At 34.7% G+C, this 16378-nt stretch overlaps 1 protein-coding gene across 1 annotated transcript; it reads left to right on the plus strand.

Annotated features, from left to right (window-relative positions):
- Nucleotides 1-481: 481 nt before the first annotated feature.
- On the plus strand, nt 482-14694 carry mrps22 (mitochondrial ribosomal protein S22). The gene is made up of 8 exons (XM_077207591.1): nt 482-645; nt 1727-1884; nt 2038-2202; nt 3250-3393; nt 3474-3557; nt 5619-5764; nt 7923-8031; nt 14473-14694. The coding sequence occupies exons 1-8, from the start codon at nt 516-518 to the stop codon at nt 14560-14562; spliced, it is 1026 nt and encodes a 341-aa protein (XP_077063706.1). The 5' UTR covers nt 482-515; the 3' UTR covers nt 14563-14694.
- The last annotated feature ends 1684 nt before the right edge of the window (nt 14695-16378 follow it).

Raw genomic sequence — 16378 nt, forward strand, 5'->3', positions numbered from 1 at the left:
CCCCGAATATCTGTTGTATTTGTAGGCCTATTTGTTAACCAATGCAACTGCACTTTAAATAAACAAACATATTTGTTTGTTTTTTATTATTCTAACGAACCTACATCTCTTCTTTTGTGATGTGGGTAGCTTGTATTATCGATGCGCCATATGATGGAGAATTGGTCTATTATTATTTTTATTATTATTATTATTATTATTATTATTATTATTATTATTATTATTATGAACGGTAGACATAACCTACACATGATCTTGTTTTGGCCCAGTCATTCATTTTCTAATTATAGACTATTAGGCTACTTATCAAATTATTTGTTTCTAAAAGGACACTGGTAGTAAGAAATGGATGAATCATGTTTTTTTATGTATGTATTTACTTATTTACTATGAAAACGTGATTGCGCAGATTTTATGCTCAAATAATTTTACGGACTACATTTCCCAGCATTCCCAGTGGCCCTCTGAAAGGTGAAAGTTCAACACACAACCGCAGTGATGATGTCACTGACAGCATGGCCGCGCTCAGTGTTGTACGGCGTTTAGTAAAGTCTTACAGTTGCATTAAACGTGTAGACAAAAATGTGCACTCGCGTTTACAGACCACAACACGAATGTTTTGTGTATCAGCAGCATCACGCAGCAGTAAGTACAGTCACTGGAAATGTGACGTTTACGATTACATGCTTTACATTAGTGGAGAATTGACCTTGTAGTCAATAGTGTACTACAACGTACACTACAAATGTAGTGTACTACAACGTTTTGTAGTTTTAATGTCTCGTGTGATTAACTCAATGTAAAACAGCTTTAGAGTCATTAGAGCTCAAGCTTGACGAAAAAGTACAGTACGTTGTTGTCATCGATTTGATGTTGTTATACTTATTCGATTTTTTTAATTCATGCCATGTAAATACTCCGATAGAACACGTACGTCTGCAAGATTGTCTGTTAAAGATAGCTTCATTTGGAAAGCATCTGCTGTTTACAACCATCTATTAGATCATTTTAAGATGTTAGTTTTACAATTTTAAATCATAAACGTCTTAAAGACATTCAAAATCTGACAGGAAACGTCCAATAGTCGTATTGCAGATGAGCAAACACTAAAGAATACGTCTTAATTTTGTAAATACGCACATCAAAATGACCTTTGATTTAATTTTATAAACATTTAATTTAGTTACAAAGTTTTAAAGTTAAAAAGTTACTGTTTAATTTTAACATTTAATTTTGTATTTAACAATACTATTACAACATTATTTTCCTGTTATCTCTGTAAAGCTGCTTTGAAACAATCTGTATTGTAAAAAGCGCTACATAAATAAAGGTGACTTGACGTCTTCGTGATGTACGTGTACTATCAGTGTATGTAAAACTGACATCTTAAAGACGTTTATCAGATGGTAGTAAACAGCAGATGCTTTCCAGATAAAGTGATCTTTAACAAACATCTTGCAGACATTCATGTGCTATATAGGCTGTTTGAATATGGTATATCAATGATATTATACAGTAGTCAACTTTTGAAGTGGATCAAAACCTTTCATCAAAGTTATACATGAATTTTGAACAATACCCGTTCTTGTCTCAGGACAACTTTGATGAATTTTTTTGATCCACTTCAAATGTTGACGACTGTAGTACATTTCAAAGTACAATGTGATGTTCCATGGTACAAGTACTTTTGCATTTAAGCATAATTACTCTTTTCTTCACCGCCCAGGCTCCGTGGATGTGCCTAAAGCTCAGTTCACAGATACAGAGGTTCAAGACATTCTGAGCAAAATCACAGGTCTGGATCTGAAGAAAGTGTTTCAACCCTTAAGACAGAAGCTAACGCCTCCTAAATACAAGCTCATGACAGACACAGAATTAGAGGAGGTGAGATTTGATGATGGGATGGAATTCATGAGGGTTTGAGATGCATGATATAATGGAAAGGGATTCAGTATAGCATTTTGGAATGACATGAGATATGTTTTGTGATATGATTGTACAGTTATGCTGCGGTCTTGATTATGTTCATGTGTGTAGGCTGTGGTTAAAGCCGAGGAAGAGGCGAAACATTTGCTGAAGATGCCACCGGTCCTGTCGGAGAGAAACCCCATAAATGAGGTGCTTTCTGAAGATCGGATGCTCGAAGGCATGGACACTGCTAAATATGTATTCACAGACATCAACTTTAACGTCCCGCATCGAGTAAGAAAAAAGGCATTCTGTTATATAACCAAGTTTAGTGTTGTAGGGCTGTGAAACGATTAATCGCATCCAAATTAAAAGTTTGTGTTTGATTAATAATATATATATATGTGTGTGTGTACTGTATAATTATTTTGTATATATAAATGCATGTATATACTTAAGAAAAATGTGTTATTTATATATACAATATTTATTTTTTTATATAATATTAATTATATATAAATATATATATATATATACAGTATATACATGCAAATATTTCTTAAACATATACATGCATGCACATATATACTCAAAATAATTATACACAGTACACACACACACATGATTTTACATGTAATTATTGGTTTTGGTTTTAAAGGTGCAATGTGTAATATTTCTGAGGATCTATTGACAGAAATGCAATATAAGATCCATAACTATGTTTTCAGTGGTGTATAAAGACCTTACTTAATGAACCGTTTTATTTGTATTACCTTAGAATGAGCAGTTTCTGTCTACACACACCACGGGTTCCCTTTCATTGAAATCCGCCGACATGTTTCTACAGTAGGCCTAAACGGACAAACGCTTTTTGTTACTATGTTGCTCTTCGTGCAAGGAAGCAAGCTTAGTTCAGCGAATAAAAAACTGACACAATGATGAACAAGTAACAATAATATTCGCAATAACATATAGTTTTACTGAATAATTAAGTAAACATAATTTCTTAATTTATCCTTGTAAAGAAACCTCATTGCTGAACTGCTACTCTCTGCGAGCTCAGACGATGACATATTTTCCTGTCGGCCACCGTAACTTTTGTTGGTTGCAATTCGTAACCTCAACACTAGATGCCGCTAAAAATCTCACACTGCACCTTTAAATGTAATTATTCAATGTTCCTGTTGTTCAAGGATAATAACCCAGTAATGCAATACTTTATTTACTGTAATTTCCTGATAATTTTCTGAACTTTTAATGTGATTTCAGAGAGATCTGGTATAGTGTTTTTTTATCTTTCGTGTTGTTGGCGTTTCTGTTTCTCTCACCAATATCCCAAAGGAAAGATTCATAGTTGTGAGAGAGCCCAGTGGAACCCTGAGAAAAGCATCATGGAACGAAAGAGACAGGATAATACAAGTCTATTTCCCCAAAGAGGGTCGCAAAGTCACACCACCGGCCATCTTTAAAGAGGAAAACCTCAGGGTATGAAAAGTGCAAAAGCTGAAGAGGTCTTTGATTTGCACATGTATTGCTTTGTGACGAGTGTTTCTTTCTGTGTGCAGGTGGTCTTTGAACAGGATAGACACGAGGATGTACTAAACCAGTGCATTGCCCAATTTGAGCCAGACTCTGCAGAATTTAAAAATGTGAGTGTTTTTGTTGTTGTTGACAGACAAATTTATAAAGAAAGAAAGGGTGGGCAATGCTGTACCAGTGCATGAATACATCTTATTCTGTTTCTTGAAGAGTGCTCTGTAACATCGGTGTCATAAATGTGTGGTTTGCCCTGTTTATCTTCGTTTTTTTGTGTTGTTCAGTACTTTGGACAGCTGTGTTTGCTGTTTTTAAATGTGCTATATAAATAGAACAAATGTTAAACTTTGTTTTAAGGTGATGTAGTTACACACTACATGTACTAATATTAATTAATATTACTCAGTACTTATTTGAGCAAATAGAGTGGAACGTCACCTTAAAATAAAGTGTACCCGAGTGCTCTGGTTATGTCACTTATTTTCTGTAAACTGCTGTGGCAATAGAGGGTTTGCATTGATGTCACTTTCCCGCCGGATCACACTCCCTCAGCCGGACTGAGTGTTAAAAAAGCTTCTGCGTGACTGGAGTTAATTGAGGAAACTGAGAAAACACAAGTAAAACAAACGATTATAAGTTTAACCCTCATCCTTCCCTCCTAATTTGTAACGCATCTTTCCCTCGGAGGTCAAAATGAACCAAAGCCTTAAAATTATACTTAAATTCTTTTTTTCTTTTTTTCCGGAAAGCTTATTTTATTTCATTTTGAATTTTTATTTATTTATTTTGTAATGCAATTTTTTGGGGAGATTTTTATTTTAAATTTTAGTTACCTTTAAAGTACTAGATTTGATCAATAAATAATAAATAAACAGTAAGTGTAGTACATTCCTCACATTCTTTCAACTTAAATTCAAAATTACTCTCAATTTCATGCCTAAACCTTTTAATTCAGCTCAAAATATTTTACATTGGGTGTCTTTCCCGACCTCTGGTGAAAAAAAAAATATATAACATGATATTTCATGACTCTAGCCACTATATGAGCAAATGAGCTGTTCCTCAAAGTCAGCTTCTCTTCAGTATGCATTGAAATGCACATGTAGACATTATAAAAAAAAACATTTGGTAAAATTTTATAATTTTTAGTTTGAATTTTGAGCATTTTTAGGTTTTTCTATGTGTACTGAAGCATTCCTCACATTCCATTCATTCCTATTGGGGTCAATTTGACCCGCGAGGGAAGGATTTGTTACTTTTTTTAATCGAATCGATTCAGTGTTTTTTATTGTGTATTCGTGGTTCAAGTGTGAATAAAGTCCTGGGGTCTTGGACCCCTCTGATTTTGATCACTCTGATTGAATAAAAAAAAGAGTTTCGGGAGTCAAAATGACCCGAGGGAAGAATGAGGTTAAACTAAAGGTTGGACTCGATATAGTGTTACTTACAACTTACCAAAGATCCAGGGATTCATGGATATTGACGTACAGCCAGAAATCGTGTCTCCTGACATTTATATGTGCCTGATTTCGACACCGGGGAAATACATATTTGCCTGTAAACGCTTTATATAAATACAATATAGGTAGGTCTAAATTCGGATCACTGATATCAGTGTTATATATCGTTATATCGTCCAACCTTAAAATATTTAAAGTTTTTTTCAATGTTTATTTAAAATATCAGATTATGCAGAATATAAAATGGTAGCCTAAATATTTAATTGATGAGTTTGATAATATTTGATTGGTATCAAATATTTGACAATATTTATATTACAATACAATATACAGGGTATGATTTTACCCTTAAATTCAGCATAATTACATAAAATGATAACTGCAAATCCACCTTTCGCCGCCTAGAGTCGATGTTTCTTTGAATTGCAGCGAATCCATTTGCTTTGTTCTGTAGCTTTCAGCAGTCTGTAAAAATATACCTCAGATTTCTTGTTAAATCTTGGTGTACGGTCAATCTCAATGCTCTTTCCCGTTTTAGATGTGTTTTGTGTGTTTTTCACAGCATTCACCCTGAAAGTTAATGCTGCCACTCAGTCTTTTTGCCACTCAGTGTGTGTAACCGCAGTCACTCCAGCCGGCGTTGATGTCACACGCATACCCTCTATATCTGTGGAAGGACTGACTGATAATAGTAATATGGTCTTCTGCGATTAGGTGCTAATGCTGACCTATGAAGACATTGAAAAGCATGGGAAATACGATGTGCTCAGATCCACACGGTTCTTTGGTGGTTTGGCCTGGCATCTGGCTAATGCTCGGCGAATTGACGGCCTTCTGGTGGACATGTTGCAGAGAGACCTGTGAGTATGTGTGTGTGTGTGGAGATCAAAAAGGAAATGCTTAGAGTGATCCACTTGCAAATTGCAATGAAAGTCTGTGGGACAGGTGTACCGGAGAGTTTAAAAGCAGAAATGAACCTTCTATTATTGACATGAATTATTCCAAGGCAATCTTTATTGTCATCAAGATTTATAAATCATTTCTTGAGGTGTCGCCACTTTTCGAGGTGGCTAAACTGAGTACTGCATTGCAGATGTAATTCCAACAGGGAAAAGTTTACTTATAAATAGTGTCATCACATCCCTTTCTGGAATCCTTGCATGTGTAATAATGAGATTTTCTGGGTTAATCAGGTTTACACTGTCACAACACCGGCTAGAGCTCACGTTAAAAAATGAATCGTTAAAAGATCACAATCTCAATTCAAACACGCACGCCATCTAAATCGTAATGACAACCTTCGACAGGTACGATCACAGTCAACATTCAGATCTGCATTAAGTTGATGCCGCTGACCCAAAGAGAGCAGTCATTTATAAAACAGCTTCACAAACAGTCTTTTCAGTCGCACAGTATCATTATTTCAGTTACAAATATTCATATTATTACAGAAGTACTGGGATAAAAGGTTATAGTCGGGATATAAACACTGATATCTGCGGTGTGATCTAAATAGAGCAAATCAGCTTTTGAAAGAAACTTGACTCTCAGCGATTGTATTGATTATATCGTTACAACAGTAGGTGGCGACAAGTGATATAAAAAAACGTGTTTGTCATTGAATCGTTCATTCAAAAACACTGATTTATCCAGTAATGAAAAAAGTGAAGTTATGCGAGTCATTCATCTAGCCCTTTTTTAAATAATTCATTCAGATTAATTAAACATTTAAAAAAGATCGCAGCAATTAACATAGTCAGAACCTCTAGTAAATTACATGTTATTTAGTTGTCTGTTCATAATCGTGGGAGAATCGGGATCTCTGTTTGGAAAAATGATTCTCAATTTACCCCGAATCGTGCAGCTCTAAAATTAACTGACAGATTGGATATAACTTTACTCAGACAAGGCTGAACGTATCACACAAGTGTGATAATAATGTATATTTTTTTAAATAGTTTTTATGATACAATTGTGAAACTAGTAGTAGTAGAGAAATTCGCCTGTCTTGTAATCGCAAATATATGGCTTTAGCCCTATTTGGACAGGGCTAGTTTTCATGAAGGACGTTAGAGAAATTCCTGTTTCACAGGTGTACTGTGTGATTTTAATCCTCTCTGTGTTTTTGTCACACTACCGCTCATCCCGTCCGAATGAGAATGTCTGTGACGGCTGATATTTGTCCTGCATTATACCATGGTCTGGGTGAATACTCGATTCTGATTGGCTGCAGGGTGTCCATTAAAAAGTGATAGGGGAAACCTAGTAAAGGAGTTCTGGTGAAACTGACTGTTTACTGTTCGAGATTAATAAATAAATGCGCTGGCTACATCAGCTGTGAGTAACCATAGCAACAGGCAGTCAAAGTATCCGTTTACAACTTATTGTATCAAAACAAACATCTAGTTAGCCGTTTTACATAGCCTACTAATACAACAATGAGCGACTTCGTTATTTCTTTTAACCTTTTTGGAGAATTTGACAACTTCAATGACTGGGATGCTGCTGAAGAAAGAAAAATTGTTAATAAAACGGAGAAACGACACAAGGAGATAACACCGGTTAATAAATGTATATAAATTATAAATATATACTATAAATATCTCCGGTTGCTAAATAAACCGTCAGGCGTAACCAGGGAATTCAAGTTATTGTTTGTAAAAACTTTAGATTTCGATTGTAAAACTAATTAAAGTATAAACTAATGTTTTAAAAATGTGTTATTTGACAAGTGACCATGGTATAACCGGGTCAATGCCCTTCGAGGTGTCCATTGTCTGTGGACTTTGGCGGAGGCAACCGAAGTCCATGTTGATACCTGACAATGGACACCTCGTCGGGCTTTAACCCTTACATATCACACAGTCTTCTGCAGCCGACCCCTAAAATTAAGTATAAATAGGTCAGGGTCTGATGGAAGTTCTTGCTTGGTTGGCGTTGCTTACAGCACCATTAATTTCAGTAAAAGCATGTATTGTGTTGTCTCTGTGTGATGCGCATGTGTTGTCATGGTTGCAGAATGCCGGATGCGGTGATGTTGGTGCGTCTGCTTCATCTGGTTCATCCTCAGAGTGAGTCTGCGCAGGACGCTCAAAGACAACAGGCCACACACCTCGACCTTCTGAAGGTGAACAGCTCAATCCCACAATACACTTCAAACATAACTGCATATAATGGTTTGAAATTATAGAGTACATTGGCGCCGTTAGTTCTAGAAGTGTTTTTGCCATATTAGGAATAAAAATATTTAAAAAAGCCTATAAAGTGTTATAAGCCATGAACCAAGTCAAGTCATCCTCATTTATATAGCGCTTTTAACAATGTAGATTGTTTCAAAGCAGCTTTACAGAGATAAACATATAATATAAGGTAACAGAGATTGGTTTGGTTTTATAGTGGCTCTTGAAAAATGTTTTTTCCAGCTAAAGTTTTGATTGATTCACTTCCGTCTAAATGATCATTTGTTATTAAATTACGGGCCGCTAAGACGACACCGTTCTCTCTAAACAGACTTTAACCGTGAACCTGTGATAGACGCTGATGGCGTTCACATGCGCATTAAGAATTGATTCTATAGTTATTTGCGTTTCAATATATGTGCGCAGGTTTGTAATTCCTTACAAACCATGCCTAAACAAACTACTTGTCTATAAATTTTGATGCAGAATTTTTATTTTATCTTATCACTTCGGGTAGGTAAGCGAACCGAAAAATTCCACAACGCTTTATCTGTAGAGTGGTATAGGGATCCTCCATAGGGAGAGGCTAGTTGGCACTTCAGCACTGCATTGTCATCGGGTCCAGGCGAAAGTCCTTCGTCAGATCTGGAAACGGCCTGGATCCGGTAGGCTGCGGGAAAACCTCAGGATAAACAAAGACACTAAAATTAGCGTAGATGCCATTCTTCTTATGATGTAACGAGTACATCAGGATTTGAGGGAAGTGTTCCCAGTTCCGGCTGACCTAATCTAAGCAGCCTAATATTGAATTATAGAAGTCTATAGAGTGTTATGTGAATGCTAGGTCAAAGAGATGTGTTTTTAGTCTAGCTTTGAACTGACAGACTGTGTCTCCTTCCCGGACAATGTTAGGAAGATTGTTCCAAAGTTTTGGTGCTAAATAGGAAAAGGATCTACCGCCAGCAGTCGATTTATATATTCTAGGTATTATCAACTGGTCAGAACTTTGAGATCGCAATAGACGTGAAGGACTATAATCCGTTAAGAGCTCGCTCAAGTACTGTAGAGCTAAACCATTTAGTGCTTTGTAAGTAATCAGCAATATTTTAGAATTTATACGATGTTTAATAGGGAGCCAATGCAGTGTTGACAGAACCGGGCTAATATGGTCATACTTCCTGGTTCTGGTAAGAACTCTAGCGGCTGCGTTTTGAACTAGCTGTAGTTTGTTTATTAAGCGTGCAGGGCAACCACCCAGTAGAGCATTACAATAATCTAGCGTTGATGTCATGAACGCATGAACTAGTTGTTCCGCATTTGTCAATGAGAGCATATGACGTAATTTAGATATATTTTTAAGATGGAAAAATGCGGTTTTACAGACACTAGACACGTGACTTTCAAATGAAAGATTGGTATCAATGGTATCAATTGGAACCAAGCCTACCAGCTATGTGGTGAATCACAACATTACAGTCTTTTATCATTGGACAAAAATACAAAGGTACAAGACGTTGTACTTGATAGTCGTGTTGTTGTCGAGACCAACTAAACTTAGACCAATTCAAGACCAAGACCAGCGTGTGTTGAGATCAAGACCAGACTAACACTCCTCAAATTCATCTGAAACATCCACATTCTAATCGTATTTATTAATGATAATATTATTATTAAATATATAAGACACAAAAGATCTAAATTGGCTTAAAAAATGCAAAAATAATGTTGAGATTAATGTTTTAAAAAATAATATTTTAATAAAAAATAACACTTTTAATATAAAATTATAAAAAAATTGTAAGTCACTGAATATGATATTGATTTTAGTTAATATTAAGTGTTGATAATATTAATGTTTGCAGTCGTTTGCATGTTTGCATATTCATCGAAACAGCTCTCTTTTCCTCTTGTGATATTGCTTAATTATATATGTTATAATATAAAAAAACAAGATCCCATATAATTATCTATTTTTTTGCAATCAAATCTTGAATGTTTTGGGCATTTGTATTAATTTTTGTTACATTTTTGACACCGTTCCCCATTCATTTCTGACCCGGCACAACAGTAACATAAGAAATCAAATTAGAAATAAGTTATTGATTGCATTTGAGTTTTACATCAAGTCACAGTAATAATGTTAACAAATAAATCATACAATGCACTGGCAATTTACTGATATCTGTGACCTTGCGGTCTTGACTGGTCTTGAAATAAAATCCTCTTAGTCTGAAACCAAGACAAGACGGAGTATAAATACCTTCGAGACCTACAAAAACGTTAAGCAACTAAAACGGTTTGCAACATTAATAATAATGAGGAATATTTCTTGAGCAGCAAATCAGCATATTAGAATGATTTCTGAAGGATCACGTGACACTAAAGACTGATGAAAATTCAGCTTTGATCACAGGAATAAATTACATTTTAAAATGTATTAAAATAGAAAACAGTTATCCTAATTTGTAAGAATATTTCACAATATTACTGTTTGACTGTACTTTTGATTAAATAAATGCAGCCTTTTTGAGCATAAGAGACTTCTTTCAAAAACATAAAAAAATATACACTGCCGTTCAAAAGTTTGGGGTCGGTAAGATTTTTAATGTTTTTAAAAGAAATCTCATCTGCTCAACAAGGCTGCATTTATTTGATTAAAAATACAAAACAAACCCAGTAATATTGTGGAATATTACAATGTAAAACAGCTGTTTTCTATGTGAATATATAGTAAAGTGTCATTTATTCCTGTGATCAAAGCTGAAATTTCAGCATCATTACTCCAGTCTTCAGTGTCACATTATCCTTCAGAAATCAGTATAATATGATGATTTGATGTACAAGAAACATTTATGATTACTAATTTTGAAAACAGTTATTTACATTTTTATTTCAGGATTCTTTGATGAATAGAAAGTTCAAAAGAACAGCATTTATCTGAAATAAAAAGCGTTTTTCTAACATTAAACACTACAGTGCAAAACTTTGGGGTCAGTAAGAGGTTTTTTTTTTTTTTGGTGGGGGGGGGGGATAAATAAAATAAATTAATAATTTTATTCATCAAGGAGGAATTAAATTGATCAAAAGTGACAATAAAGACATTTATAATGTTACAAAAGATTCTATTTCAAATAAATGCTGTTGTTTTTAACTTTTAATCTTTTCATCAAAGAATCCTGAAAAAGGTTAAAAAAGGCTTAAAAAAGCAGTTTTCAACATTGATAATAATCATAAATGTTTCTTGAGCATCAAATCATCATATTATACTGATTTCTGAAGGATCATGTGACACTGAAGACTGGAGTAATGATGCTGAAATTTCAGCTTTGATCACAGGAATAAATGATACTTTACTATATATTCACATAGAAAACAGCTGTTTTACATTGTAATAATATTTCACAATATTACTGGGTTTGTTTTGTATTTTTAATCAAATAAATGCAGCATTGTTGAGCAGAAAAGACTTCTTTTAAAAACATTAAAAATCTTACCGACTCCAAACTTTTGAACGCCTGTGTACAGTATATATATTTCCAAATCTTTGATGGGAACTGTATAGTAAAATAATCAATAAATATTATAATAAATGTTTAATTTAAATGCCCAAAACCTTCATCAACCTTCAAGACAAGAATCCATAACCTCAGACTATTAATACTAGGGCTGTCACTTTTGTGAAAAAAATCTGTTCGATTTTTGAGACATAAGTGTTCATTGAATCGATTGTAAAATCGATTTTCCATGTCTAAAGACGTTTCCATTTTAAACGCCAAATATGGGCAAATCCACAGACAACTAAAAGGCATTAGGACGAACGCAAAGACGGCGCTTGAGACACGCACAAGTCAGCAATATTCCTGATGATTTATTGGCGTGAAGTTTCATGCACAATGACAAACAGGAGTGCAACATTCTCGAAAAACAATAAGCAGAGTGGACTTCCATAACATCAGTGAAAAACATTCTTCAACATGGCTGTGTTTACGATTAGAAATGTCAAACAAATGTTGCCTACGTAGGCGATTGTAGCCCGAATCTGTATCTGTATGCATGAGACTGTCTGAATACCGGCAGAATTCACACTTTTGTAGTAAAAAAAGAAACATTGTGCAGAAGTATAATTTGCTGTTATTTGTGTTTGTCAGAGCCTGCAGTTGCTGTGTGATGCACGTTCGCTGTGGGCGTATCGCGACGAGCTGGACCGTTAAAATCGATTCCCTATTTTCGTTTTCAAAACTTGTGTTGGTTGATCCGATCGATTTTCGAACGTAAAGTGACAGCCCTAATTAATACTAGTGTTAAATAGGGCGTAAATTCATCTACAAATATACTATAAACATTTCCTCAAGTAGCCATGTGCTAAATCAGCTCAGAAACGGTTGAGTCTGTCTCTCTCACAGAGAACATTACTGACACAGGGGAGAAGGGGTCAGGCCCAGGGTACATCACTTCACATTAGCCTGTGGTTAGACCTTTAACCCACGCCAGGACGTCATCCACAGAGAACGCAGGAAACCAAGTCTCGTCAAGGCTTGAGATGCCACCAGTAATTTTGTAGAGATGTTCGAGTGACAGGTTTTAATGTGTGTGTATATTAGATTCTTTGAAAGGAAATAGGAAAGCATGGCAGACTTGATGAGGGGCCAGTGTTCAGTCACGCTTCAGGATCACTGCACACTGCGCTCAACCCTGTTTATGTCACACTGACCCTTTAACCCCTGCAACAGGAAGTCAGTTTTTCAGTGTTTGTTTTGCTAATTATACTCGCAAAATAAATAAATGGCACTTTTAGAAACTTCATTAACTCTTTCCCTGCCAGCGTTTTTTTTTTAAGTCATCAGCCAGCTCCAGCATTTTGAGCATTTTCACAAGAATGTCACGGCCCTCAGAATATTTTGTTGCATGAATATCTGAACATGCAATATATCAAAAGAAAAGATCAGATCCTCTACTTAAAAAAAAAAAAAACCTGTTTTATTCTAGCTTCTTCATGCTTCTTTTTTAATCAACACTTTAATGTAAGTTTCATAAAAGAAGAAGCAACATTTTGAACAAAAAGCTGAGAAAATCACATTTTTGTCTTTAGCCCTATTCGCACAGGATTAGTATTATCTGGGGAACTCGTGTGAATTAGAAATTACCCCCCCCCCCCCCCCCACCTCTGAATTTCGTATGGCGCATTCACACAGGATAAGCGAAGCCTGTGATTTTACTCGAATTACTGACTTATCTCCCGGATATGATGTCAATAGGCTATTGCTTGGAAATGTCTTGTCGTTATTATAGGTCTAAGTGTATAATATATCATAAACAGAAGAATGTGCCTTACCGCATGCTGATATACATGTCATTCATCTCCATCTAACCATTCCTTTTGTTTTTGCTGTTCTGATGGTTTTCAGCTTTCTCTTTCTGCAAATTGTATAGTGTGTGTGTATAGCGATATGACCCAGCACCCAAAATACTATCAAAACACTCCCACGCAGCCTCCATTCTTTGCGAAAGATGGATAAAAAAGCGCACATGAAACAAAAACCTTGAAACAATTATAAACGACCCCGCCAAATCACAGAGATGTAGATTCGCACGGGATGTAGATGTTATCACAGGACCTCGTGCTGTGCATAGTTCGGTGAAATATGGTAGGTCATTTGCGGGGGAATTTTTACTTTACAAATTACAAATTACAATTTTACTTTACAAATTACAGACATGGCCGATTCGCACGGGTTTAAGATCACAGAAAACCTCCGCAATTATTACAAATGACTGGAGGTCAGCAGGTAATACTCATCCCGTGCGATTAGGGCTTTTCGTCTGGATGGGATTCAGAACGATGATCAAAACACAGATGAGTAGATGGAGTCCGTCAACACCTCACAGTTCTACAGCTCGTCCTGGGTCGACATTTCATTCAGTAACGTTAGTTTAATGTTTAATGTTGATGATCGTGTTATTTTACATGTGCTTAAGTAATGCTTCTATCAGTTGTTTCTGCTTCTACTTTGCCTGTGTTTTGTCTCTTTCAGTAGATGTGTAATAACCCCTGCCGTATAACAGTGAAAACGTGGATTTCCATACATTTTCATCAATGGCAGGGAAGCGTTGTTATAAATGACGGAAAAAATGACGCTACAAAATCAGTGGCGGGGAAAGAGTTCAAATTATACAGACAAATTATACTCATTTTATACTCGCATCAGACAAAGACTCCGGACATATCAGTTTTATAAGACATAAAAGCTGTTTTATGTTGGTCGCCATCCTAGCATCAAAAAAGAACAATGTTTAACAAGATAAACCGTTTGTCTGCGTGTAAAAACCCATGCATCCTCATACAAACTGGTTCTGATGCATTTTCTCTTTCTTCCTCCTCTTATTCTTAGATCTATGCCCAGTACGAGTCAAACAGAGCTGGATTCATCGAGCTGGCCGTGCAAAACTACGAGCAGACACAAGCACTGAGCTCTGTTTGAATACGTGAAACTGTTCAAATTCTGGAAAACTTACATTTATCATGAATGGAAGTATCTCTCAGATTGTTTCAAATGTTCATGTCAAGTTTTGAAACGTACTCATTCTGTACATAATAAAGAAATCTTTGTGTACAGGGTCTCAGTTTCTTTTATTTTAATATCACCAGTTTCTTTCACAGTTTACCAAGTTTACCAAATGAAGAGATCAGTCAAGTCAAGTCACCTTTATTTATATAGCGCGTTTTACAATACAGATTGTTTCAAAGCAGCTTTACAGAGATAACAGGAAAATAATGTTGTAATAATATTGTTAAATATACAATTAAATGCCCCCAACTAAGCAAGCCAAAAGCCAATGGCGACAAAGGCGAAGAAAGGCGACATAAAAAGTGTAATAATAATATGAACATGAAAAGCTTTACATTTTTTGTTTTTATAAGCTTTTTGTTTTGTGATCTTATGTTTGAAGGGATTTCAAAGTGTATTGTTAGATCAGTATTACGAGGTAATATATGAACGTTTCTTTGAGTTATTTTTGTCTTACGAATATAACATTTTGACAAAATAATTAAAAGATTAATTATGTAATTTTGTTTTTCAGAAAAATATGTGTTTTAAAAACCAAGTAAAATGTCATAAGGTTCTAAATTAAAAGTTTTGTTTATATTCTTTGTCATGTCTATTTTAAAGTCAATCCTAAATAAATAAATAGAAAAAGGGAAATAAAAATAAATGTTCAATATCTCCGAATGATGTGTTACAAAATGTACATTAATCACAAACAGTATAAATACATTGGTAACACTTTACAATAAGGTCTCATTCGTTAACATTAGTTAATATACAGTATTAACTAACATGAACTATAATTTTTAATATAGAACTATAAGTTTATAATTTTTATAAAACAGTATTTATTAATCGTTAATGTCAGTTACTAAAAATACTGCTGTTCATTGTTTGTTCATGTTAGTTCACAGTGCGTTTACTATCACATTAATCCATTAGAGAAGAAGTTTACATTTTAAATATATATATTATATATAAAATCTTGAGGAAGAAAAATAAGAATAGATGTCAGATTTTGTTGGATACCTATTCACACAGGAATCAATGTAAATGAAATCTGATCAGTTAGGAAAAGAGGCAAATTTAAAAAAGGATATAGAGATTGAAGTTTCATTAGGAAGAGGAGAAATTAAATCAATTATTAAATTAAATACTCAAAAAAAGTTGCAGAAGAAGTGGGACACTGATACAGCCAGGAACATTTTATTATAAAAATTAACTCATCAAAGAAATATATCATTTTGGAAGATGTATGAAAGATGATGAGGTTTTAACAAGATTACAATGTGGACACACAGGACTAAATGCATCACTATTCAAAATAGGTATTACAGGTAAATGTGCCTTTTGTGGGGTAATAGAAACAGTTGAACATGTAATATTAAAATCAAGGTAATATAATATTGAGAGAATTAAACTGATAAAGAACTTAAAAGGCAATACTAAAGAAAAAATAAGATAAATTGGACATTAAATGAGTTTTACAGTAATCAAAGAGTAATAAAATAAACAAACGAATTTGATTGGGAATCACATTACTTAAAACACAAAGGTATAGATGGGAACACACAATCTGAGTTTGTGGTATGGGAACTGAACACACAGCAGCCAGAAATACAGAAATACTGTATGTATATAATGTGAATCCATAAAAATATTAAAGTAAAGAGACGTGACTATCATCCATGTAGGAACAGGAACATAGGTGGCGGTGTGTGCCTATGGTGCGGAGTTTCAGGGAAGAAGA

The sequence above is a fragment of the Siphateles boraxobius genome, unplaced genomic scaffold (genome assembly GCF_051911475.1).
Source record: "Siphateles boraxobius isolate OS27281-9 unplaced genomic scaffold, OSU_SipBor_1 6, whole genome shotgun sequence".
Lineage (NCBI taxonomy): Eukaryota > Metazoa > Chordata > Actinopteri > Cypriniformes > Leuciscidae > Siphateles > Siphateles boraxobius.

Coding starts and splice junctions, on each gene's coding strand:
- mrps22 (XM_077207591.1), top strand. CDS start 516: ATGGCCGCGCTCAGTGTTGTACGGCGTTTAGTAAAGTCTTACAGTTGC. Junction 646..1,726: donor ATCAGCAGCATCACGCAGCA/GTAAGTACAGTC, acceptor TTCACCGCCCAG/GCTCCGTGGATGTGCCTAAA. Junction 3,558..5,618: donor ACTCTGCAGAATTTAAAAAT/GTGAGTGTTTTT, acceptor TTCTGCGATTAG/GTGCTAATGCTGACCTATGA.